The sequence below is a fragment of the Martes martes genome, assembly GCF_963455335.1.
Source record: "Martes martes genome assembly, chromosome: 8".
NCBI classification, from domain to species: domain Eukaryota; kingdom Metazoa; phylum Chordata; class Mammalia; order Carnivora; family Mustelidae; genus Martes; species Martes martes.
In genome coordinates this window covers 115924447-115944975 of record NC_137895.1, presented here as the reverse complement: position 1 = coordinate 115944975, position 20529 = coordinate 115924447, and the positions used below count along the sequence as shown (strand labels likewise).

The window sequence follows — 20529 nt, the reverse complement described above, 5'->3', positions numbered from 1 at the left end:
CCCAATCCTCAGGGCCAGCCTAAATTAAGACACCTTCGGAGGGTAAAGGAAAATCTGCCCCCTACACTTCCACGTCCTCAAGTCCCACATCCTGATCCTCAGACAACTGGTGACAAATGGTGAACTGTGGTGGTTTAACTTCTCTGGGACAGTCTTGACTCTAAAATAAGAGATGGGGGCACCTGGGAAGGGGGGCGTAGTCAGTTAGGAGTCTGACTCTTGGTTTTGGCTCAGGTCATGGTCTCAGGCCATGAGATCAAGCCCCACATTGGGCTCTGAGCTCAGCACAGAGTCTGCTTCAGAATCTCTCTCCCTCTCCCTCTGACTCTGCTTCTCCCCCGGCTTTCGCAGGCATTTGTGTGCACTCTCTCTCTCCCTCAAATAAATAAATAAAATCTAAAAAAAATTTTTTTAATAAAATAAGTGATGGATTATTATGTCTACATGTTATGATTCTAAATCTTCAAGGATTTAAAAAAAAAAAAAAAAGCATAGCATCCCCACAAAATCCCAAACTCTCAAATATAGTCATAAAGATTCGTTAAGTGATGCCCACTGTCTTACTTCTCTGGGTTAAATAACACCAGTTGCTTCTTTCTGGCTCTCTCCCAGAACGTGATCTCCAGTGTCTGGTCATCCTTGTGGCTCCTCATGGAACCTTCTTCAAGTGCTCTCCTGTTCTGAGGCTGCTTCCAGTGGGACATGTATTCCATAACTCCTGAGTTTTTCTGTCTTTCTAATGGAGTTTCAATGACATGTCATTTACTCATGATTTACATTCTACTTTTCAAGTACAAAGTAGAACTTAAGCTGGTTACTAAGCCCTGCTTGAACACCAAGGTTGTGCATACAAAGTCTATTTCCCACTGTCAACAGAGTCTCAGAGGAGTTAATCTCTAGCCAGTTCAATACCTTCAGAGTCACTAGCTTTGGACACCAAGTCCAGGACCCAGGAGAGGAGCCCCAGCAGGATCCAGTCTCCCATGTCTGATCTTTCAGCAGTCATCTTGTCCTTCGCATTGCTCAGCTCCAAAATTTTTGGTTCTTTTTTATGACTTCTCTCTGTCGTACCTCTCATTTTGTTCATGTATTATGCCCATGATTTCCTTGAGTTTTCTATCTGTGTGCTCTCATACCTCTCTGAGCTTCCTTAAAACAATTCTTTAAAATTCCTTGTCCAGTAATTCACAGGTCTCCATTTCTTTGGGGTCAGTTACTATCAAGTTATTGTGTTGTTTGGTGGGGTCAGATTTCCTTGATTGTTCATGTCCTTTGAAGGCTTCCATAGGTGTGTGTTGTCCCATTCAAAGAAACAGTCACCTTTTCTGGTTTTTACTGAGTGGCTCCACAAGAGAGATACCTTACCTTCATCTGTCCCTCTGCCTAGGGATTCTGGAATCTTCTAACTTTTTCTATAGAGGCACCTTCCACACTTCTTGTTCTTCTTGGGGGGTAATCTTTGGATGGTATGCATTCTCTCCACCCCACAGAGCCATGCTATGTGCTGAGAGCCTCCCATTTGTCTTCCCCAGGGCAGTGACCTGACACGCTCAGGTTTGCGTGTCTTCTCCCAACCCCACAGCCAGAATGGTTTTCTGCAGTTGCTTAATAATCATCTGCAAAGGCTCGTCCTTGCCACGTGTGGACCCATGCGTTGGAGCCAGCCACAGGTGAGGAGGATAGGAGAGTGTGGATAAGGTCTCCTCCGGAGCCAGATGGGGGCTCTGCAAGTCAAGGCTTCCCAGAGCTTTGTTGACAAGGTTCCTGATGGGAGTCCATGAGTTGGTTAGTAGGAAGAACAATGAAGCAGTTAGCCGTGTGCTGTGACCTGTTCCTCGAGTTCAGGAGTCAGAGGACTCCTAAACTGACTTATGGTGGGATATGGCAGGAAGGTGGGAAGGCTTACGGCATATGGTGTATGGTGGGAAGCTTTACCAATACATAACTAAGGTGGCCACACCTCCTTCGAGTGCCCCATGCCTGGCAGGGATTGACAAAGATCTCCCCAGTCTACTTTATGAGAAACAAAGATGCATGGGCTGACTCCATGCCTCTGCTCTATCCCTTCCTTCTGGGCTGAATTTTTAGATTGTCTGTGGAACCAGACAGTGTTCCTTGCCTACTGGACCCTCCAGTTCTACATTCTGAGCCGCAAAGGCTGGTGGTATAAGGCATGTGGGCAAGCTGCCTCGCTGAAATGTGCAGGATCCAGCCAGACCTGAGCATGGATTTGTCTCTAAAGTCCCAGAAACACAGTTCATGTCTCTAATATAATAGTCTCCAAATTGTGTTCACTCTGTACCCCTCCAGACACAAAATCCTTTCGCATCCCCCACCATGGGTATACTTATTTACATATGATAACATCCACTACCATCTTAACATATTAGATACATTTAAAACTTACACATTAAGGGGTGCCTGGGTGGCTCAGTCATTAAGTGCCTGCCTTCAGTTCAGGTCACGATCTCAGGGTCCTGGGATCGAGCCCCACAGTCAGGCTCCCTGATCAGCGGAAAGCCTGATTCTCCCTCTCCTACTCCCCCTTCTTGTGTTCCCTCTCTTGCTATTTCTATCAAATAAATAAATAAAATCTAGAAAAAAATTACACACTAAAACTTTATGTATCAGATAAATAATTAAAATAAATTTTTGCTTTCCGCAGAGAAGCCTTATTAATAATAGCATTTTCAGTGAGACCAGTGTAACTGACCACATTAGTCATTGTTCTGTCCTTGTCACATGGTGAGCAAAATGCTTGCACTGGTACACATGTTGGCAGTCTCACAGTATGATCTTCAGGTCATGATTTCCTTCAGGAATCTTCTTAGGTTCTTGGTCTACTTCATGAGGGTTAATTTAGGTAAAACTAGGTAATATCGTCCAGAAATCCAGTTAACTGGACACATGGAAACTGCCTTATGTCTTCTCAGGTGGAGGTGGGTGAGCAAGGGCACATCTCGGGCCCATTCTTCCCTCAGGATGAGTCACGGGACTGTGTTTGTCTGCCTGACAAAGCAGGGGCCTATTCTAAATGATATTTGTCATTTTTTTTCTGTCTTACTTTTAAAGATAAAATGACAAGTAGGTGTTCTTTTTTTTTTTTTTAAGGTTTTATTTATTTATTTGGGAGCAAGCAAGCATGAGCAGAGGGGAGGGGCAAAGGGAGAGGGAGAAGGAGACTCTGCACTGAGCAGGGAGCCCAATGACAGGCTCAAACCTGAACCAAAGACAAACGCTTAACACCCTGAGCTGCCCACACACCCCTGAGTAGATATGCTAACATTTTCTTTCTGCACCACAGTGGACCATCTTATGGGCGCACTATGGAGACCACTGCTTTCAACATCAGGGCTAGAGATAAAGCCTTGCCAGTCCACCAAACTGAGGAAGAGACAAAGGCCTGGAAATTTCCAAAGATGAAGATGTGGAGAAAAAGGCAGACTGGGTTTCGAATTTTGAAAAAAGTCCCCATCTAGGAGACAGGAAGGCGTCTGCCAACGAGAGAAGAGCGAGCCATCAGAAAAGTAGGGAAGTGCTATGGACTGAACGTCTGTGTCCCCCAAAATTCCTATGTGGAAGTGCTACTGCCCAGTGTATCAGTGGTAGGGCCTTTGGAGGGTGCTTAATTCCCAAGGGTAGAGCCCTCATGACTGTCCGCTTGGTGTCCTTATAATGGAGACCCCTCTGAGCCCCCAAGGCAACTTCTGGCATGTGAGAACACTGCAAAAACATGCCATATATGAACCAGGAAGTGGTTCCTTGATCAAGTGGTACCTTGATCTTGGATTTCCCAGCTTCTGGAACAGGGAGGAGGAAGTTTCTGTTTGTTTCTAAGCTATGCAGCCTCTGCTCTCTTGTAACAACACAAACAGACTAAAACAGGAGGCAAATATACTGAAGTTCAAAATCAAGCAATCTGAGAGTTTTGAGAACAGAGAGCTGGTCAAGCACAGGTCAACAGGGTGTCACATTTCAGAAAAATCAAAGAGCATCTATACTTTGGAAAGGCTCAGACATCTGGCAACTCAAAATCATTGGCGATCTTCGAGGAAACAGTTGCAGAGCCATAGCTGGGTGGGAATCTGGCTGTAAGAGTTTAGTGACTGAGCTGATGAGTGAGGAGGTACAGTGGTAGATGTAGAAACACTAAAGGAGTTTAGCAGTGAATGAAGGAAGGAAGGAACAGAGGGAAGAGAAAAGCAGGAAGGAGAAAACAGGGGCATTCCGAAATCAGCGATGCAAGCCATCGACCTAGAAGTCAGAACTTCAGAAGATGAGTCCTCCCACTATATACTGCCAACAATAGTAAGTGTTTGGTCCATTTGGTTCTTCTTAAAAATCTAGGCTACCATCATGACTTACCTCATAGTCCTGAATGTTCATCCTAATGAGTACAGCCCATCTCGGCCATGCAAACAGAAACACACCGTGATAGTCTGCCTTCCCATCCAGGTCTGTGCCCACCAGTCCAGCATATGGAGGAAACTGCTCCATTTCCAGCATGCCCCCTTTCTCTGACTTCCAGACTCAGCCCACACAGTGTATCTCTCTCTGTCTAGAAGTGTTCCAGCTGTCCCATCCACCAAGACCTCCCTTCCCCCTGCCTCCATCCCAGAAAAGCCTACCCTCCTTCAAGGTTCTCCAATGCCCCCTTCTTCGGAGTCACCAGGTGGCTATGATCCCTACGTCTTCGGAACCTGTTGGGTGTTCCAGGAAATCTGCCTGTCTCAGCACATCAGCTCCTTGAGATGCAGACCGCATTATATTTGTTTGTGAAAGTGTGTGTTCAGTGATCAATAACGTTCAGGAAATGAAATCTAGGAATTCAGCTCCAGTTAATGCCAGTTTCTTTCCAGAAGGTAGTTCTCTCACTGGAACTTTGGAGTTGTTAATACAGTTTTTTCACATTTAAAACACTGGACAAGCTATAAACTTGAGGGGCAGGGGCGCGTGGGTGTCTCAGTGGATTAAGCCTCTGCCTTCGGCTCAGGTCATGATCTCAGGGTCCTGGGATCGAGTCCTGCATCGGGCTCTCTGCTCAGCAGGGAGCCTGCTTCCCCCGCTCTCTCTCTGCCTACTGCTCTACTTTCGATTTCTCTCTCTGTCAAATAAATAAATACAATCTTAAAAAAAAAAAAAAAACTTGAGGGGCAAATCACAACCAGAATTGTTTTCAACAGGAGGGGTTTGTCACTGATGGGCCATTCACACATTTCCCTCCAACGACATTTAAAAAGGAGTATTATGTGTTCCATCAGAGAAGAACTGACAAAAAAAGTGGAAATTCTATGCCAATTCTGATGGGGATTCAATGTATTACACTGAAACGATTTTTTTGTTGTTGTTTTTTAGTGTCAATTTCCATCTTCGAAAAGAATACAAATGTGTCACTCTCAAATACTGTATTAGGATACAGGTAGTTATGCTTTCAAAGTGCCTGAAGATTCTATTCACTCAAAGAAATACAGCACTCTGAAATGTTTTTTAAAGGAAAGGGACTACATTGTCATGTTCTTCAATCTTCCTTCATGTGAAATTGCTATCATTCAATCCAACAAAACATACAAAGCACCTGGTATGTCGCAGGGGTTTTGCCAGGTACTAGAAATACATTTGGATCTCAGAGAACACCCCTGTTCTCACGGGCTTCCCACACAGTGGGAAAGAAAGACAAGGAAGTGGTTAATTCCTCTATACTGTGGTCAGTGGTGCAGGGGAGAAAAATTCCAGATGCTATTGGATCTCATGGAAGGGGCAGCTAAATCATCTTGTTTTCTGCAGGGAAGTGCCCTAGATCAGGGCGTCTTGAAGATAAATGTGCAAACCAGTCACCTGGGCTCTGGTTCCACCACACATTCTGATTCAGAAGCACTGGGGTGGGGCCTGGGAGTCTGCATTTTGGACGAGCTCCCAGGTGCCAGTGGTGGTCAGACGACCACACTCGGGGAAGCAAAGCACCAGAAGACCAGACCCCACCTGAGGCCACACCAGCCCAGTGCTGAGGAAAAGGTGCCTGCCAGCAAAAGAGGGGATGGGAAAACAGGCCAGACCACAGAGCAAACCATCCCTTCTCTCTCTATCTTAAAGAGGTAAAGGAAGGGAGGGAGACAGAGAATTGAAGGCTAGGCAAGTATCTGCAATCTTGGAAGGGCGATGCATCCTTCTTACGCAGATCTGAGAGCTCTCCAATTTAGAGTAATTAGAAGACACACCTAAATTATTTAAAAGTCTGTGCTATAAAAAATTGTCAAAAGGAACAGAATTATTTCAAGTACTTGTAGACTCCTGAACCCACAGCCGCCCAGGGTCACTGCCACATCTCTTTAGGTGAAAAGGTAATTACCAACATTCAGGACACTGGTTTCAAGACCTTACAGATAGGTTTCTAGGCAGGTTTCTTTTTTAGTAAAAGAGACAAATTTCAACTGGATCTGTATCCTGGTAAACCAAATTCCAAATAACAAAATATTACATGATAGATGTAGCGTATAACACCATCCAGAAAGAGATGCAATGGAAAACATTCTAAATGATAAATTGATAGTACGGGTTAGTTCATTCAAAAAATTACGGTTTGTACACATAAGTCAAGGCAGGTCAGTACTACAAAAGGAGATGAAATTGTACACACGAGGTGATCTCTCAAGTACAAGGAATACAGGAGTCTGAAACATGTGCTGTGCAAGGTCTCACTGCCATCTGGTCACCTGACTCGGCAACAATATTGTGCAAATATCAGGCATATTTTTTGCTTAAGCAGTTTCTTCAGAACAAAATTTCCATTTAGAAGCTTGTGCTACATGGCTCGACATTATTGTATTTATGAAGGAAAAAACACTCATTCTAAATAGTTTTTTAAACAGGAATATTATATTTTTGGAAAAGTTACATTGACTGAATATTAATAATAATGGACTTCATAATAACTTAACAATGACTGTCGTCCAAGTGCTTAAATGAGCCAAAGTATCCAAGTTTGTGTAATAAAATACTGTGTCACTTCATTAAATAACTATGTTTTGGAAAGGAAAAACTATTTGCTATATTCCTCCAGGAAATTATATCAATAAGCAACTTATTTTTTTTTCAGTTTTCTTGTGGTATAAATGACAATCAGCACTTATTCATAGATACTCTTGGTGGGTCAGATCAAGGTGCATCACCTTCTCTATTCCTACTAATCTTCTACGAGGTATTAAAAAATGAAGCACTCAAAAAAAAAAAAAAAGAAAGAAAGAAAGAAAGAAAAGGCAAACAAGGAAGGAACAAACAAACAAATGAATGAACTCTGAGCCCAAGAACAAATTCACCAAAATTTCAACCACTGTATTGACATCTTTCAGGAACACCTGAGTAGAAGCAGGTGTGGGAGTCTCCAGTGACCCAATCAGTGGCTTTGTCCTGGAGATCAGGATGAAACAAATGACAAACACAAGAACAACACCACACCAGGCATTCCTAGTGAGGGAACTGGGTTTGGAATTGGGGAAATACAGTTCACACGAACCAACCAAATTCAACCTAGGAAAACCTTCCTTTTAAAGAAATAGCTGCCTTATCCCTTTGCTCTCCAGCTAAGGGACTCATTAGAAAGAATACTCAATGCTTGAGTGAAAATTTCTTTCTGTAAGTTTACCTTTACATCTAGAAAAAGATACATACTGATGTATAAAAATTAATGAATGAAAATTTTGTGGTTTCTTGAGCAGGTGGACTCATCCCGCAAACAGTACCTTTCAACTCAGACTCTGCTCAGTGGCTTCCCCTGCCCTGCTTCTCACCTACCCTGGGCCACCCTCAGATGACCCAATGTCCCTCACATCCGCTCTGATGTGCAGGACAGCCTGTGAGAAGTCAGCTTCTCCAGCATTCTGGAAAGGTACAGAGAGGGCAAAGGATCGAACAGGACAAAGAAGGAATAGGAGCTGGGCTCAGGTGTTTTTTTGCATGCCTCCCTGGCCTGAGGCCAGATGAGGACAGTAGAGGTTTCCCAGATTACAAGTGTACCCCACAGTAACACTGTCTATATTGTCTGAATTGTTCCCCAGTCTGCAGCTGCCTCACTCCTACTGCACTTCTGAGGAGTATTATCTTCATTCTATTGAAAAGAAACTGTCACGAAGGACCAACATCATCTTGACCATGGGCTCTGAGGCTGGTCCCTGAGCCCCTTTCTAGTGAATTCCAGAGAACCAGCGGCAGCATGGGTCAGAACGCAATAACAGTCACGGCAGCCCACAGCACCACTGCAACACCACGCAGTCATGGCAGCACACAGCATAGCACCACTGCACCACCACCTCTGCTTCTGAGGGGGAAGCAGAAAGAAGAGCACATCCGACTGAAATCACCAGGGACTTTCTGAAACCAGATTCAATATCCCAGACTGGCGTCTGGTCATGCTGGTGGGACGGAGTCCTTAGTCAGTGTCAAACATACCTGGGGTCTCTTAAAGATGAGGAAGATGGAGAGGCAAGATAGCAGAAAGACAGGACACTCTGTTTCAACTGGTCCCCAAAGTGAGCTAAATATCTACCAGAACACTCTGAACACCCATGAAATCAGCCTGAGATGTAGGATTATACACTTCTGGATCTCTACAGGGCAGAAGACATCAGTGGAGAGGTAAAGCGGAGTGGGAACGCTTGGACTGATATCAGAGGATAAAAAGGAGGAGGGAGCCACCAGAAGTGACCCACTGGAATGTAACACCCCAATACGAAAGTGCCCTGTGACTGGGGACAGCACTAACTTGGAGACTGGTTAAAAACACTCAAAAAGAGCAAAAGATCTTAAAGGGCAACTGGTGGAATTGGGCAGTCATGGGCACAGGCCTAAGCCCATGGTCCCAGGACAGCCACTGCTGGCGACAACCCGTGCCAGAGAGAGTGCACTGGGGCCTCCAATTCTGAGCCTGTGGCTTTCCACTGCTTGCACCACTGTTTGGCTGGGTGCACTCCAGCCCATGCCTGAGAGAACCCGGCATGGTCTCAGTTTGGGATCCCTTGCGGCAGCCTTCCGTGACCTGCGAGGCCGCAGGGTGTAAGCACACCCTGCGTGGGCATGGATTCCAGACAGCGGTCCCAGCAAAAGCAGTCACCCAGCTTCAGGCTCGCCTGGACCAATATCACTTATGGTTTTAGTGGCACAGAGTTGCAGAGACAAGCGGGGGCCTCAGGCGACCACTGAGATAATGGCAGGGGTGCACACTGCCTGTAGGAGTCTGCATTGTTCAGCAGAGTTTGCAGAGGCGGAGACTGTGTGTTCTGGACCACCCAGAGGGGAGCAAACTGAGGCTTCTCTCTGAGGCGGAGGTCTGGGTGTGGACAGTTTGCTTTCCACTAAACATCAGAAAAGCTGCAAAAGCCTGAAAAACCGGTTTCTACAGAGCCAAGCCCCTTGGTGGGAGGCAGGACAACTCAGCCCAAACAGGACTGACTGAAAAACAATGTGGCAGGCCCCTCCCCCAGAAGACAAGCCAAAAGAACAGGGGACAACCACCACAAGGTCCCCATAAAACTGTAAAACCCCAATATCAGGGGAAAACAATACATTAAGCTATCCAAGCCTCACTTAAAAAAATTGAAAAATCCCAAATACACCAACTCTCTTTACACCCTAAAGAACTGGAAAATCAACAACAAATTAACCCCACCCCATGCACAAGAAAGGAAATAATTAAGATTAGAGCAGAGATCAACGAATTGGAAACTAGAGATACAGTCGAACACATCAACGAAACTAGAAGCTGGTTCTTTGGAAGAATTAATAAGATCAATAAACCACTGGCCAAACTAATCCAAAAGAAAAGAGAGAGTACCCACATTAATAAAATTATGAATGAAAGGGGAGAGATCATAACTAACACCAAGGAAATAGAAATAATTATCAGAAATTATTATCAACAGCTATATATCAATAAGTTAAGCAACCTAGAAGAAATGGATGCATTCCTGGAAACCCATAAACTTCCAATACTGAAACAGGAAGAAATTGACAACCTGAATAGACCAATACCTAGTAACGAGATTGAAGCAATGATCAAAAACCTCTCAAAAAAACAAGAGCCCAGGACTTGATGGATTCCCTGGGGAATTCTACCAAACATTCAAAGAAGAAATAATAGCTATTCTCCTGAAATTGTTTCAAAAAATTGAAGTAGAGGGGCACCTGGGTGGCTCAGTGGGTTAAACCTCTGCCTTCGGCTCAGGTCATGGTCTCAGGGTCCTGGGATCAAGCCCCGCATCACATCGGCTCTCTGCTCGGCAGTGAGCCTGCTTCCTCCTCCCTCTCTACTTGCCTCTCTTCCTACTTGTGATCTCTCTGTCTGTGAAATAAATTAAATATATTTTTTAAATTAATCAATTAAAAAAATTGACACAGAAGGAAAACTTCCAGACACTTTTTATGAAGCCAGCATTACCCTGATCCCCAAACCAGGCAAAGACCCCACCAAAAAGGAGAATTTCAGACCAGTATCCCTGATGAATATGGATGCCAAGATTCTCAACAAGATCCTAGCTAATAGGATCCAACAATGCATTAAAAAGATTATCCAACATGACCAGGTTGGATTTATCCCTGGGATACAAGTGTGGTGCAACATTCGTAAGTCAACCAATGTGATAGAACAAATCACAACCTTGAGATCATGACCTGAGCTGAAATCAAGAGTTGGTCACTTAACTGACTGAGCCACCCAGGTGCTCTGAGAATATCTCTACGTAAAATCTCAAAGGATAGGTATAAATTGTTCTAGAATTCAGTGGACTAGGTTGAGACAAAAGCTGGATTCTGATTTTAGAGTTCCTAGTCTCTTAATTGAATTAACCCACATCTATTTCAACGAATTTATTGACATCTATCATCTACTGAAATCTATGGTATTTCTTTCTTACTACAAGTGCTAGGATTCCTACCAGTTGTTTCTAGTTGCTTCGTCCAAAGTTCCAATAGTGGTTTTCTAACAGAAGGGAGGGCTGGGTACCCTAAAACACTGAAGGAAGCCCCACAAGTGAGAGGCTCCCTGCTGCCTCCATCATTGGCACAAACCGTATACTCTGCCCCTCAGGTTCTTCTTCCATGAAATCGATACACCAGTTCCCGCCCTCATGTCTCCCACAGAGATATTCCGAGCTCCTACCATAGTACCATGAGAGTAGTAATGCCTAACATTGTATCCTCCCTAACATCTGAACATGTCAAAGTTTCAAAAAGCTTCTCAAATGTCTTATTAACTTACTTAGGTACTTAGCAGATTTTTAACAGGGGTGTAATTACTAAATTCAGCAAAAAGAATTCTCTGCTCTTCAGTAGAAAGACATAAAAATGCCAAAATGTATTTAAAATGTGTATATCTATGCATATGTACATGTGTGTATATGTGTATATGTGTATATCCATGTCCACATACACATGTTTATATGCACAAAGACATGTACACATGCATGCATTGAGCACACTAATTCTGCAGCCCTCGGCGAGAATGAAGACAACACATCTAACATAGCACAGCATTTGTTCAGCAATATCCTTGCATGTGTTTGGATTCCCCAATGAGACTTATCACATGTCTGAATCCTATAGTCAACACTATTTGAAAAATATTTCTAAAAGAAAGTGCAAATGGCTAAAAATAGGATATTGAATCCCATTCATCAAATGCCATGCAACTACTATTTTAGAAATGATTTCTTTAATTACATACATCCTAAAAACTCCAGACCAGTCACCTAAGACTCTGGCCTCAACTTTAAGCTGACTTCTTGAAGTCACTCAGCCATATAACTTTAAAATGGTGACTGTTTAAACCACTTCAATGATAACCTTGAACTTCAAGTATGTAAAATAAAATTTATTCACAGGGCACCTGGGTGGCTCAGAGGGTTAAGCCTCTGCCTTCAGCTCAGGTCATGATCTCAGAGTCCTGGGATCGAGCCCAGCATCGCGCTCTCTGCTCAGCAGGGAGCCTACTTCCCCCTCTCTCTCTGCCTGCCTCTCTGCCTACTTGTGATCTCTGTCTGTGTGTTAAATAAATAAAAATCTTTAAAAAAATTTTATTCACCAAATGATGCCTAGCTTAAACTACAGAATCAATCATAAATAAAACTTCGCTAAAACCATTTCTCTGTCCATATAAATAATGCCAAAACCATGCAGAGGGGACTGAATTTACAAAACGTAAAGTTTAACAGAAGAGTAACCACAAGCCATCAGTGTATGTTTATTTCTTTTTCTGCATTGGCCATTATCCTCTAGCTCAGCACTCCTGTACTTACTTGTTCCTGCTGTGTGATCCTCCAATAAAAGCTCTTCTGACTTTCTAGGAATATTAGGTTACAAAATACATATACATTTCTGTTGGAATCATTTAAGTGAAATCCGTAGAAGTCATTAGCTCAGTAAGTTCACAGAAGAAGGGGGAAAACATTTGCCACAATATATTATTAGAGGGATTTAAACAGCCAACCAGCCCACACGAGGTTGACTCCCCAAGTACCAGACTAGGTAGCAGGGAGCTAAGGCATGGAAACAAGCCTGCAAGTAACTGACACGGCCTTGAAAAGTGCGATAAAACACATTGTTTCTTCAACTACTCAAAATATCTGCAGAGTCATATATATAGTATAAAAGGTGGTAAGAACAGCCAGACTGGATTTAAGTCTGCTCTGTTGCCATAGGAAACTCACCTTCCCTTCAAACCTGCCTCTTCTAGAATGTCCATGTTGGCTGAGACTCTTGCCATCCTCTGCGTCACGAAGCCAGAGAGGGCTGTAAATCAGGACAGATGCCTTCCTTCCCCTGGTCCCTCTTCCCTTCCTCAGTACCCAAGCTCAGTGCTTCTAACCTTCTTCTGTCCCTTGAATCCCCCACCCAACCCTGGCCTCCATCCTTACCCTCATGCCTCCAGTCCAGGGCTAAATTCAGGAAGCAGGCCTCACGAGCAGTGGCAGAAGGGACAGAGGGTAAACACTGGGGCTGTAAAGTCTCAGAGGGAAGGGACAATCAAAAGGGACATCTTCAAGGAGGGGCATCTCAGTCTCAGGCATGGCCCACTGATGTAGGCAGGAGCGGCAAGGAGAGGCAGAGGCCTGAATCGCCTGTTCAGGAATCACCTTTTCCTTTTGGGGGGACCTCAACTACGATGTGGGGCATGGGAGCAGGGAGGGCCACATGAGACAGCGAGATCACAATGCAGGAGGCTTGTTCACAAAAGAGTTTGGATTCCATCACGCAGGTGACCGTGTGGAATTAACATGGGACATGCACTGATTCTCTCGTTTCACAGAGCTGTGGGAGCCAGCGCTGAGGAAAGGGAGGCCAGCCAGTCTGTGAAAACCACACTGAAGGCAGTGTTTGGGAAGCAGAAGCCATAAGCAGGGAGAGGCCCCAGAGGTTCGTGGACAATGGACAGGAAAACTAACATGCCGGCTCAGGCTAGTTTGAACATGTCTGCTTTCTAGTAAGGGATACCACCAATCATATTTTCCCTCTGTTCTTGGAGTTCTGTAAGCCATGCCCAAGATATTGATAATAAAATAACATATCTCAACAATAATGTAATTACAAAAATAAAAATTTGATCTCAGATCAAATTTTTAAAAATGTTCCTAGATTATCTCCCTTGGACAAAGTACCAGGTGAAGGTCACTAGGAAGCATGAAATGTAGCTTCTCGGGCTCCACAGTTGGGTTGGCAATAGACCATTTTGATTTCTTAACCACACGTACAATGTTAAGCTGAAATACAACAAGTGCCAAATGATGGTCTGACCAAAGCTGAGTGGACTGCCTGCCTGGCAAGGAAAGTCTTCTCATTCAGGAATCAGACCCGCAGGGCTCCCAGAAACAGAGAAGCCTTAGTGTAGAGCGAAAGAGGGGACAACAGAGCAAATTAGGCAAGACTGAGGTCAAGTCTCTACTAGGGTCCTAGGGAAGAGAGTCAGCTCTTCTTTGGAATTCGATGCTTTCAAAGAGCCTGGTTTGAACAGGGGCCGCGGGGGTTGTGTCCACCTGCCAGCAGGCCTGGGATCATTCAGCAGATGCCCCCGCACATGCCTGCTCCAAGCTTGGCAACACTGTGGCTTCAATCACACAACAACAGCACCCACCAAATCATGCACTGTGCCTCCCTCAACCTCTGTTTTAATGGAATGACATGTTTTTTCTACATTAAGGACCTTGCACTCCTTAGTGTAGGTAGGCAAGTGTTCTGGGATCATAAAAGATATACCCCCTTCCCTGTTGGTTTTCACATGCTCTTTGCCATGACTCTTCATACTTTCTGCCTCTGTCCTTAATTCCAGAATGACTTTTCCAAAGGAAAGGTCTCCCTCTGTTAGAATATTCTCTTCGAAATAGATCACATAGATCCTTCAAAAGCTATCTTGGTGCCTGAGAAACTCTGAGTGTCTGCTTTACCAGCTTAGCCATTTTCAGCCACTGGAAAAGTGGTTTTGTTCACTCTGAATCAATGAATTTCTATTGAAGCGTATGTTTCTCTAATACAACAATAAACTGGCATTTGGCAGTGATTTCAACACGTGAACAGGGCCAGCCTGCCATGAGAACAAAGCTACAGGAACAGAAGCAAGCCAGATTTCAATGAGTTCATCTATGGGGAAACCTTCCTCTAAAGGCTATTACTTAATACAAAACCAGCTGTCCTCGCCTTCGGGTGCTCAAGATGCCTCCCCCCCCTCACCCATCCCCACCCAGTTAGTCTGCATGGAGAGAAATGTGTCTGGTCTAAGAAAACCAGAGAACCAGGCTACCGCAAGGAGCTCCAAAGCCTCTGGAGTTCTGCTGGTGCCTGGCTAAGTGTTGATTCACTCTCTCTCCAGAAGGCCCAGCTTCACCACACTTCCTGCAACCCATCCTGACCTTGGCCATAGGGAATCCTGGGCTTTGGCATCTGCCCCCTTCAGCGGCCTTGATCCCCTTCAGACCGTGTACCCATCACTGAGTCGAGCTGCCTTGACCAACCCCGACCCCAGCTTCTTCAGTCCAGGAATGGCTCTTCCTCCCCCTCTCTCTTCTGTCCCTTCAAAGAGCCAGCAGCCCCTCTTGAGCCCAGCCAGGGGCTTGTGCCTGCTCCCCACGAACGGGATGGCAGGCTCAAGTCAATTTCCCTTGCTTCCGATGAAATCCAGCTCTTTGAGTTCCCTCCTCTAAGAGAAACCTCTCACCTAAAGGAAGCACTGGCTGGCGTGTTTGTGTGTGGACACAACTTTCCACGCTGCTGGGCACAGAAGAGCACTTTTACCCCCTGGGCAGTGCGACTAGGAGGCAAGGGCCCTAAGCAGCTCTTCTTTTTTCTTTTTTTTTAATTTAATTTTATTTTTTCAGTGCTCCAAGATTCTCTTCTCAACACAGCCAGCTGAGTGTCCAAATCGCTAGGTGGGGAGCAGGGGCAGCACTCCCCATAACCTCCAACGCATAGTTGGTCTCGGATGGAGCCTGAGCATCTGATGTTCTGAAAAGCATTCCAGGTGATTTTAATGTGGGTGAAGAGCCACTGATTTAGGGAGAAAATGACAAAGATGTTCAACTGAGACTCCCCAGTATACCCAGATGGAGAACATTCAATTTAAAAGCCAGTCCTACCCAGATCCCTGCACCCCTCCCCCCCGACCTCCATCCCCCACAGCAAGATAATCTTTGCAGCCTACAAAGTATGCATTGGAAAAGCATGTTGAGCTCCAGGGCCACATTTTATTCAGATGGTGCCCCTGCAACCCAGCTGAGCCTCAGTCCCCTCCGCCCCATTAGGAAAAGGGATCCTCTAGATACATTTGTTTTCCATCTCTCTCTCTCTCTTCATCTCTCATTTAAATGCAGCCTGGTTATATATTTGCCTTTCTCCTTCTCCACAAAATGTCTTGTGTGTTGCCCTGAAATGAGATTTGGGTAGTGCCTGCCCTCTAAGTAAATAATAGCACAAAAACTATAAGCTCTATAATGCAATGAGGGGATGATATCACATATGATATTCCATAAGGCACAAAAGTCTCCATTCGTGGGACGAAAACCAGCCATGCTGCTAGAGAAACTGACATGGAATCAGAGCTATCCAGCCCCCTGGATGCCAAAGTCAGGCCAGCAGCTCCCTGCTACGTAGCAACTGTCCACCACGATGCTTGTCACTTGTTATTCCCTCTGAGCCTGGCTTCATATCCACTTATCAAGTAGAAAATTCATTTTAGAACTATTTTCAGAGCAAGTATGAAGACATGCTTAAGGATAAATCAGCTACATTACTTCTATTCAATGAAAGACATAAATCTCTCACCCTGCAATGAACTCAGCACATCGTAGGACAAGCCATGCTCAGACAGGCCTGCTTCAATGAAAAATGGCCCAGAAATACACAAATGGCTGGGGTATATAGCAGAATTTGGAATAAAGCAGGTCTCTTTGCAACCTCATCTAAATGATTTATCTATGGAAAGTATCACAAGGTTTCCTGTTCTGTTGGTTTCGGAAAGTTCTAATATCCAGCAAGCCCAGATCACAACCACGTTCCAGACCTAGCTAATCAAGTGGCCATCCTCATCTGCCATGCCAAGACCTTCAAACTCAGTGTGTCTAAATCAGAACTCATCACCTGCCCTCCAATGCTCGCACTCCTGATCTCAGTTATCCAATCAGAAACCTGAGGGTTATTCTGGAATCCTATCTCTTCTCAACCCTCTACCCACTTCTTCCAGATCCTTAAGTCTTAGGCATTCCATTTTGCACAAACCCTCATCTCAGTCTCTCCCATCCTAGTTCACAGCTCCTGTTTCAAAGCGTTGCTTCCCAGGCTCCTCCAACGGCCTCCAAACCACTCCCCTGCACTAAGTCTCGCCCCCTCAGATCTATCCAGCGTTCCACCACAATAATCTTAATGAAACAATCCTGATCATGCTCTTCCACTAAAATCCTTCAGTGGCCCCCCACTGTCTACAGAATGATGTTCAAAGTCCAAAGTGGGGTATGCGATCACCCCCAGTACAACTTTTCCAACCTCAGGTCTCTGTCCCTCACCTTGAACAGTCTGCCATAGTCAAATGAGCCACTTCCCAGCACACCAGCCTGCCTCCCATCCCCTGACCTCTGCTGGTGCGGCCCCCTCCTGGTTTGAGGAGCCCCCTTTCTGCCCCCAGCAAAATACAACCTTGGCTCACACCCCTCCCCGAAGGAAGAACTGGGCAGCCTGCGCCTTGAGCCCCTGGTCATACCTTCTCTCACGGCATCTACATTATCACACTTACTTATAACACAGCTGGAAGCTCCCAGAAGGCCAGAATGACATCTTATCTTTCCAACCTCGGTGCCTAGCAGTGCCAGTGCCACCTGACGCATAGGAATTTATGAAATATTGGTTAGTTTGTATGTTGTGATGATGCCACTCTAACCTTTCCAAAACTGTTTTTCTTTACCATTTGTACGCTTTGCTTTTGGCTGCCTTTTTTTTTTTTAAAGATTTTATTTATTTATTTGACAGAGAGACACAGTGAGAGAGGGAACACAAGCAGAGGCAGTGAGAGAGGGAGAAGCAGGCTTCCTGCTGAGCAGAGAGCCCGATGCAGGGCTGGATCCCAGGACCCTGGGATCATGACCTGAGCCGAAGGCAGACACTTAATGACTAAGCCACCCAGGAACCCCTGCTTTTGGCTGCTTAAGATGTGTAACTGCCTTGTTTTCCTACTTATAAATCATTGGCAGAGAACCCAAATCAATCAATCAATCAATCAATCAGCATGGGAGATTTATCACCTTCTTATCCCTTGAGAAATCATTTCTTTGTTCTTTATTCCCGAAAGAAGGGTCACACGTCAAGGCACTTCAACAGCTGATAGTGAGAAGTGACCAAAATGAGTTACTCCAAACTCCAGCCCTCCCTGCTGTTCAATGCCCTCTCCCGGGAAGTGATTACTGATGCAGGCGTGGGTTGAGACACTAATTAGAGCAGAATGACCACAGCAAAAACCAAGGCTGGCCTCTGAAATCTCTGTCTGCGCCCCCTTCCTGTGTAGACACAGAATAACTCTGGGGATAAAATCTGACTTCCCTGGCTTTGTGGCTTCGAAGCCTATGAGGGAGTCACCTAAAAATAAAGGTGCCATTCTCAGTTCGGCCGTGGGCAGCCCCTGTGCCCACGGTCATCACTCTGGAAGGTTCTGGGCCCACTCAGAATTCCATCTGAAATGTCAAATATCTGCAGCGTGGCTGCAAGACCCAGCAAACACCCTCTTCCCTCAGTGCTGAGTTCATATTGGGAAATGAGCGATTTAAATAGATGTTTCATTAACATGGTGTCTTCCTGCTTGATGTTAATGTACTTAGAGTAATTGGTTGTCCCAAATTCTCTTCCTTAGGATCATTTCATGCAATCCTCCCCAGGACAATCTGAAACTCTTTGGGTCCCAGATAGACAATCCAGAGAACCTAGAAACCAACCAAACAACCAAACAAATAAGCAAAAATCCTTCTGCCAAAAAGCTGTTGAGACCCATTTGTTCTGGAACACGTATCACATGCAACAGCAGAACAGGACAGACCATCCTGACCACGTTGGTGGCCCTGGGTTTGTACCAAGGGCAAGACAGCATCATTCAGCAGGCACTAGGGGTCCCAGAGAGACAAGTGGGAGAGGTGGGTTATTCAGGAGGAATGTGAGTAGGTAACATTTTCTTTTGAGCCCCTAGAAGGCTTGTTCCCACTCTGCTTTGCTTATCTGTGCACAGATTCTTGCTCTGTACCGACTCCAAACCCCAAACATTTCAAGGATATTTCTAACATCTAACATCCTTTATTAATAGAAGCTCTTAAAAATTTCATAGCATAATGCTCAGATACACTCCCCAAACATGCAAAAGCAGGTACCCTATAAGGGCTTGTTCTCCCGACCCTGTGAGACACAGGGGAATGGCTTGATTGTGGCGACTCAGGGAACAGACTGGACGGCACACCATTAAGACATCACTTTTGGGGTGGGAAGGATTCAGCCACATCAGAATGGCTCTGTGTGTGTCACCATGCTGGAGGCGGTATTTTGATTCAGTTCTAGCACACATGGCAAACAAAATTAAAACCCAACAAAGAGGTGAAGCTCTTGAACAGTGCTCTCTGTGGAACTTGCTGGATGCCAGGAGCCATGTGTGTGGCAGGAAGCAGAAGACCCATTAAAGAGTGTGCAAAGGACTCTGGTGGTGTTGGCACTCCAGGCTCTGCTCCCTAGGAGCCACAGAGCACTGGACAAGTGACTTTATTCTGAGCTTCATCTGCTTGTAAAATCAAGCCTCGACAACAAGACAACAGAAACAGTATAAGCAGCGGGGACGGCGTTAGCTACCCTCTATTGAGCACTCACGACTCACAACGTAGCAGGTGGTGTGGAAAGCGCCCTAGAAACGCTGCTTAGGCACCACCTCCCTTCCTCCTGAGGACCTCGGTGAGGGAGAGATTCTTAACTTCTGTTCATGGGGAAGGCTCGGAGTTCAGTGACCAGTCCCAGGTCCCCAAGCGAGCGTGAGTTCAAAACCAAGTCTACCTGACTGGTACGTTCTTTGGAAATCGTAACTCCAACGGCTGCCACAAAAGGGGTGAGATGAGATGGATATCGATAGATAGATAGATAGATAGATAGATATACACACAATGTGCTCTGAACGCCCCACAGGAATGTCAGTCATCGGTAACAGCGCCCACCCCCTCCAGCATTCCGATCATTGACCTCCGGGCGCCCAGCCCCTGGCGCCCTCTCCTAACCCTGGATGGGGACCCAAAGAATCCAAAGGTGGTGGGGCGGGGGGAAGGAGGCCGTCTCCTGGGGCACTTACTTTCTCAGAACAGCGATCTCGTTCTCTATGCTGCTCTCCTTGCCCTTCAGCGCCTTCTTGGGGATGCACTTCACCGCAAACAGTCTGCCACTGGCCTTCTCTTCAGCTAAGACCACTTCAGAAAATGCCCCGCTGTGAACAAAGGAGAAAAAGAAGAAGAAGAAGGCTTAGATTCGGCAGTTGGGGATCCCCGGGGTCTCCTCTGATCCCGTTCCCAAGGTTTAAGGAATAGTAACAATTGCCAGCATGACTGCTACTTTTTGGCCAGCATCACTCCATACTGGACTTCTCTAGGCAAACCAGTGCACACACACAAAGTGCCCTCGTGCAAGGGGACACGGGGATGTCTGCCTGGGTCAGCGTAGCTCCCAGCCCCTGCGAAACAATATGGTGGCAGTCACCTCAGAGCAAACCTGGATGCTCCCAGAGTGGTTCCTGCAGAGAAAGTGTGTGTCCATCTCTGGGGCCAGCACCCCCAACCCCAAGTAAGCAAGAAAGTAATGCTCAAGTTTCTAGATAGCTCACAGGCCCCTCTATTCCAAGAAAATTTCACAGCCTGTCACAAACATCAATTAATTCTCACTGACAGGTAAAGATGTAACTGAAGTATGAGTTGGTTTAACACATGGTAACGACATGGGGTTAATTAATTGGTCGGGACCTGAAAGTTCTCACTAACTTGTTTTCTGAAACAAAGGCAT

At 45.5% G+C, this 20529-nt stretch overlaps 1 protein-coding gene across 3 annotated transcripts in view; it reads right to left on the bottom strand.

Annotated features, from left to right (window-relative positions):
- The window catches only part of CAMK1D (calcium/calmodulin dependent protein kinase ID), a 426399-nt gene that overhangs the window by 251112 nt on the left and 154758 nt on the right, over positions 1–20529 (bottom strand). For all 3 annotated transcript variants that reach the window (XM_080810380.1, XM_080810382.1, XM_080810381.1), the window contains one exon: positions 19829–19960. In XM_080810380.1, coding sequence (XP_080666506.1) covers positions 19829–19960 — 132 coding nt within the window. The remainder of the gene's footprint in view (positions 1–19828; positions 19961–20529) is intronic.